Source organism: Mizuhopecten yessoensis, unplaced genomic scaffold (genome assembly GCF_002113885.1).
Source record: "Mizuhopecten yessoensis strain PY_sf001 unplaced genomic scaffold, ASM211388v2 scaffold631, whole genome shotgun sequence".
Taxonomy (NCBI): Eukaryota; Metazoa; Mollusca; class Bivalvia; order Pectinida; family Pectinidae; genus Mizuhopecten; species Mizuhopecten yessoensis.
Genome location: NW_018403643.1, coordinates 25894 through 33132, shown reverse-complemented (window position 1 = coordinate 33132; position 7239 = coordinate 25894). Strand labels below are relative to the sequence as shown.

The window sequence follows — 7239 nt, the reverse complement described above, 5'->3', positions numbered from 1 at the left end:
CCCCCCCCAACCCACACCCACCCCTCGGCGACAGATTTGGGTGTTATAAGTCGTAACCTATGCTTTATTACTGATGCACTCCTCTTAATACTTATGTAATTATGTAATTGTATAATTATTTTTTTATTTTGTCTTGTTAACAATAACAAACATACCTTTTAGATGTTTTAAAGCAATAAATTGGGTTTATATAAAAGAATGCGTTAACAGAAAGTACGGGGACGTGTGTGACCAAGATTGTTCTGACAACTGTAAAGACCGATCATGCATGAAAGAAAATGGATATTGCCTAGGTAATTAGTATACGCCTAACGGGTACAAATACTGCACAATAAAAGTTATTTTTACATGTCTATATTTTCTAGATATAACATTTAGCAATACAATTATGAAAACCATATAAATGAACGTATGTTAGATTATGGCAATACTTACTAGCACACTATTAAAAGGGTTAATCGAGTTAATAACAAACACATGTGTATGCAACATTTGAAATATGGTCTGTATGCGTCATTGGACAAAATCAATCATTTTACAGAATGTGTTCCTGGCAAACATGGTGATGATTGTACAACTGATTGCTCTGACAACTGTAGAGACAAAACATGTGTGAGGAGCAACGGACATTGTATAGGTAAGTAGTATATTATATACAATTATTGCATAGTTAACGACGAAAGAGCAATTCACTGTGCTATATCGAACTGGGATTCGTCTTAATTCATTAATTCCAATTTGTTCAAAAAATAGAGAATATTTTCAATCACCATCTATCGCCAAATCGACAGCCGAGAACGTTATAAAAGTTTTAAAACCTCAATCATATATTTGATATATGTCATGCACGGTAAGCCAAATTGACCACATATCACAGTAAAGACAAATTAAATTCAATGTTTATTTATATATATCCATATATATGTATAGGTCTCATAAGTAATAACGACAGAATGATCCAATATTGGCCCTTTATCCGAACAAACAGATTTTAGTTGGATGCGTATTACTTAAATAGGTAAATGGGCAAAGAAGTAGTTATCGACAGTGCAGACAAAAACAACTGTCAAATATTCATGACGATCTGCCCCTTTATAAAGAAAGGAACATGAAAATTTACACATCACAACATGTAACAGAGATAAACAGTCACCATGAAATAATGATACATTAAAATACATAATCAAACAGAAGTTACTTATATTAGATATGCTGTTGTAATCGCATATCCCCTTTATTAACTTGTAACCGAAAGCTAAATATAGTAAATAATTCATCTTGTATACGTAAGTACAAATGAATTATTACTAAAAATTCTGAATGAATGTAGAGAGAACAATCTTATGTCGTAGCTATTTAGAAACATTGAACGCCGATAGTTCTAACCTTTAAATAATCACGTCCAAAATGTACCTATTTATTATGATGGAATACTTATTTAATATATTTTACTGACAATGTCTTATCATCATACGTAACGAAACGAGACAGGCATGGTTAATCATGAATGCATAATCTTTAGTTTATGTCGTATGCAAGTTAGACTATGTGCAAGTTATATTTTGAAGCTGTTAAGGGGACAAATGCTGTTTTGTATGGAGTAGGGAAACCGACGGAGGGGTAGGGGACTAACAAACATAACTTCCCTGGTTCAGTTACCGCTGGGGAAAAAAACGAATATCTATGGAGAGCTACCCACGCTTGTTGTGTATCTCACGCTTAATGACACAGTAATAATCGACTATTCTTGTAAGCGTTCAATTCTACCAAGGCATACCTTACAATTGGTATTGTAATGTTTCTGTTATTTGGTCCTTTTGAACAAAAAAGTGGAATATTTAAACAAAGAATGTTGATGATATTATATTGTATGTTTATGTTACAGAATGTGTCAAAGGAAAGCACAGTGACGTTTGTGACCTTAATTGTTCTGACACATGTAAAGATAAAACATGCTTGAAGGAAAATGGATTTTGTTTTGGTAAATCTTTTTCTCATTATATAATATTGATTTAATAAAATATCATATTCCAATAAAGTATCAAATTTTAAAAAAGAATCTTCCTATTTCATTTCAGCGGTCTTAACACGTATATCATTTATTTCTATGATGTACTTAATGTGAGGCAATATCAGATTTAATCACATTAAACACACATTGATGTTTTAATGTACTTCAGTGTCTGCGTTATTTGACTAAGGATATAAACCTTGCACATATATTTTGTAAGCAGTGCACCTCATCTACTGTGTTGACTTATGGAATATAAATGCATGGTGACATACATAATGTTTATTTTCAGACTGTATTCCTGGTAAAACAGGCGAACTGTGCACTTCCAACTGTTCTTCTAACTGTGTGACATGTAACCAGACATCCGAACAATGTTTTGGTAATGATAGCTTCTCATTGTCATCACTGTTAATTTGTTTGTTGATGGTTTAGTAGTGCTACAATAAATGTAAATTACTGCGCATAAGGGGAAGTAACTCTTACAATAGTTAATTCTTGATGATGCGCTCATCCAAATCACAGGCTACTTCTTTCTCGTGAAATTCCTTGATCCATTCAACATTTAGGACATCACAGTTTCCCTTAACACAAATACTTTAAATCTTAATGTTATTATTTTAGAATGTTTTCAACGGACACATGATGACATGTGTATCATTTCCTTTCACGGTAAACGAGGCATTCACCTCAAGAGATATGTTGATATTTTGTTTTTCCACCTGACATAAAACGATCATAATTTTAAATGTATTATTAATGTATTATATGCTTGCATTCCAGATTGTGTAAATGGAAATTTCGGAGACATGTGTGACCAAGAATGTTCTGAAAACTGTAACGACAAATTATGCATGAAGGACAGTGGCCATTGTTTAGGTAATCAGTGTAGTATTCATCTTAACAGAGACAGTGGTGTAATGGAATTTCTGGTATTTGCCAATAATCGAAATTACATCATATGCAAATCTAGGAGTTCATGAAAAGATCTTTTCTATAAATTGTTAGAAGAAATCATTTATAAAGAGCAGTCACCGTAATTTTAGGGGTCGTGAACTTTAATTGTGATACTGTAAACGCTACGATAAGATTTAATATGCATCGATTATTCAACTACGAGTAACAAATCTTGAACAAACGTTTGGTTGAAAGGAATTGTTCACTATCTAGATAGAACCTTGCAATAGATTCTAACCTCACAATCAGTCATTACTTTTTTGGTACAGTTCCCTTCATCTTATACATTTTCAGTTTAAACATCATTTATAATTATATATTCAAAATGTTAATGCATTTAAATCTTACCACTTTATATTTTATCGATGAAGATGAACACCTTTCACATTTTATCAGACCTATTTGCAACCACTGGCCCGGGCCGCGTAGTTCTCTGAGAATATAAGTGGAGTGCTTGGTACTGGCAGATCCCGTAAATAAGAGACTGCTTGTCATTTCTGTTATATTATTGGAACTCTAATCCGTATTAATGGAAATTTAGGAGACATGTGTGACCAAGATTGTTCTGACAACTGCAAGATCATTGTTTAGGTAATCAGTATGATATTCATTTTGACAGAGACAGTGGTGTAATGGAATTCCTAGTATTTGCCAATAACCGAAATTGAATCATATGCAATTTGTGGAGTTCATGCAAAGATATTTTTTCTTTAAACTGGTACTCTTATTCCGGTGCTAGCATTTCCTCATTTTCTTTCAACGATATTTTCATGATGGTTTTAACGCTAGAATGTGTAAGTTGTTTATATTCTGGATGTTGTAAGATATGAAGGTGAAATTAACACTGCCACAATTTCTGGGCGGGAGGTTGATCGGTATCATAAACATAATAATATGATTCACTGTCACTATAAAGCGTATCCATTTTTCTAGAAAATTGCTGTTAGAGGTCATGCCTGGTTTTTTTCAATCAGCATAAATACTGTCATAATAGTAAACAAGTTTGTTTTACACGACACAAGCAGACATTTTTCTCTTTAAATCCTTTGCGGAGGGATATTTTCCTCCTGGTGCAGATGGGACTGTTGAAGTATTAGTATAACGGCATACTTGCTCTCAACAAAAAGTCAGTTATAACAATTATTGTCATCCAGCGTTACCCTGACAGTGTGTTAGCTTGCAGACCTGCTCCCACTTTGTGAGATAAAAACATAATTATGAAAATACCTGCTTTTATTATCAAACCAGGAATTACATGTTAAGCTGATAATGCTGATAACTCTCTCTCTCTCTCTCTCTCTCTGAGTGTTGTGGAGGCTGATAATACTGTCAACATTCTTTTGAAATAATTTATTACTTTATCTTTCAGATTACAAAGTATCATAATATAGTATCAACCGACATAGTAGATCCATATAATATAGTATCACCCAACATCTACTGCGATGATAAGCCAATCAAACAATTCAAATCAAACGCAAATAATCAATGACAATGTCCCCAAGTTCTAATAATAAAATATGGACAGCATGTATATATTGTTTTCACGCCGGAGATTAACACCCCTACCAGTCAAATCTAACAGACAACATTTGTTGTAACACATGCTCTTTTAACTCTTGTTATTAAATCGAACATTAAAACATACATTTTAGTTTACTACTAGAGTACCAATTAACAAAACGTAACTTTTTAAGAAAATTGAACAACAGTTGTATCAAAACTACAATCAGGCATCTCAATATACTTCTACAAATCATAGTTAGCTCACAAATGCGACTACAAGCTGACCTTCGACAAAATGGCTATGGTCTCTTGGCTATAAATAACCCATGGAACTAAAGAGACAGTCTCTCGCACAAACTAATAACCTATGCACTTTCATTTCTAATGTACTGTGATGTGCGATTGTATTCATAATGATGTAGTATGTGTCATGTACGTATCATACGTAATGTAGAAATGAAATATTAGTACATTTGCATTAAGTATGCAATACGTCAACGAGGAAGAACTCCATCTGTATAGCTCTATGTCGTCGTCGTCGCTTATAATGAGTTTGCTTAGTCCATGCTTTACGTCACAGAACTGATATTTGTATAGATAAGGCAATTACTGCTCCTCTTTTAAGGAATATTGTACTACAGACAACTTCTATTAGGACACTGATTGCTCCAAGGACATGATAGTCGGATTAGGAGTTTACAGAATGTTTTGTTGTCTTTATGCACTGCAAATTGAGGATATCTTATATTTTTGTGACTTGTAATTTATTGATGGGCAGTGACCATAGTGACAGTGTTTTAATGAAAATTGATAAAATGTGGTTTCTTAATCGTTATCACAAAACTACATGTAACAAAGTCATACAACACTTACCAAAATATTTCAACAATGACCACCTTTTTTATATACATGATAATTGTTATTATTTGAATGACATATTTTGTTTCAGTATGCACTCACGGAAAGTACGGCCCGTTCTGTACTTTTGCTTGTCCGGGTAAATGCAAAGACAACATTTGTCAACAAATCAATGGATTATGCACAGGTAAAATAAAGACGTCAGCATTTACGTTATAGTTTAAAGTTAAAAAGAGATATCACTGAGTAGTACTAATGTCTAGAGTTAGTTTTGAAGCAGAACGATTACATTGCTTATATTGACGTGTTCATTTTGTGCTGGAAATGATCTATTTATAGAAACAGTGACTGTAACGTTAAACGTGAACGGCAATAATAAGCCAAAACATGCCATAGGGAAGTAGTGTATGTGTTTGAGTTTGGATGTTTTAGGAAACTAGGGTTATTGCGTAAAATTAATAATTGGTTAATTAATTATTTGTTTTATCGAGCAAATACTAAACAAGTTTGAGAATATATATTTCCAGCAAGAACTCAGATAAATGTGACAAAATACAGGTGGTATCGACGGACAAAATGACGGACGGCCAAGCATTATCAGAATTCACTTATTGGTATGGAGCGGCATACTTCACCTTTTTATAAGTATGAGAAGCATGGCCACATAACAGAAAAGCCAAAATGTGGGTTTGAATTGTGTGCTGAATAATATGTATACTACCATTACAGCCCCACTTGCATTACAATTTGTTCATCAAAAACCTCTTTGAAAGAGGTAAACTTGACTTTTTATAGCCTCTAGCCTCCGTAACATAACCTTATTGTACGTCAGCGTATTCACACTCATTGAAAAGATCATGTATGAAAAACAAACTTATTGATGGAGGTTTTTTCTCTGACAAAATAGAATGCGAAGATGGTTTATTTGGTGGAAACTGTAGCACACCATGTGGAAATTGCGAAAGATGCACGAAGGACACAGGGTATTGTTTGTCTGTCTGCGCTGCTGGATACGAAGGGAATACATGTGATATGAGTAAGATATGGACTGCCCCTCTTATACATTTAATAAGCACGCCCCTACTGACTTTATCCCTTTGTATTTGTTTTTGAATTATTTATTAACATATTAACAGTGTGTTGTATACATAAAGATAAACATGATGAAACCGTTTCTATTTCCTACAATGTAATAGCCTCCCTTGATATCATTTCCGACATATCATGTTGGTACGTTACTACATTAAGTCCATTTTGTAATGCTCAGTTAAGTCAAAGTTCATTTCTGAACATCCAATTGTAATAATACAATGCAGCGGTCGATTACATGAAGGAGGACATTTCTTCCATTCAGCTAAGGATTGAAATGAATTGTACTGAGTTAAATATTTTGATTTTCATATTTAAGAAACAATGCCGTCAGAACCAATCAGTAATGCTGGGGCGATCGTGGGCGTTGTTATTGGACTACTTCTGGTGGCTGCTACAATACTCATCAGCGTGTTCCTGGTCAGAAGGTATTCTTTTGATAATGGTTTAAGGTATTGAAGGATAATTTACGATTTTGTTAACCTAATGGCATGACTAGTGATTTTATATTAAAATCTGACGATTGTAACCGCAGCCTCATTGATATACCCCCATACTAAGTACATGTATACAATGTATGTTCAACAAAACAATGCTCCTCCAAGTTTTGATATTGATAAAATTGAGGGGATTTACACAGACCTCCCGCTGTTTCAACAGTACATTTTGACCCTAGCATATCCGATGAGTTCAAAAACGACTGACTACTATACGGTGCAATGTAATTCATTTAGGCATGCTGTTTATATTACGTCAAAGGTGCAATCTCCTGTGTAAGCCCTCCTTCCATCCTTCAACGTAAACTGATCAAATGCGTA

The 7239-nt window shown here is 33.8% G+C and overlaps 1 protein-coding gene across 1 annotated transcript in view; it reads left to right on the top strand.

The window, feature by feature from the left end:
* LOC110451226 (cell death abnormality protein 1-like) overlaps positions 1–7239 on the top strand; it is a 34193-nt gene that overhangs the window by 26731 nt on the left and 223 nt on the right. Inside the window, exons 11-17 of the mRNA XM_021499145.1 lie at positions 542–637; positions 1886–1981; positions 2304–2393; positions 2795–2890; positions 5424–5519; positions 6240–6368; positions 6741–6849. Of these exons, the coding sequence (XP_021354820.1) occupies positions 542–637; positions 1886–1981; positions 2304–2393; positions 2795–2890; positions 5424–5519; positions 6240–6368; positions 6741–6849 (712 nt within the window). The remainder of the gene's footprint in view (positions 1–541; positions 638–1885; positions 1982–2303; positions 2394–2794; positions 2891–5423; positions 5520–6239; positions 6369–6740; positions 6850–7239) is intronic.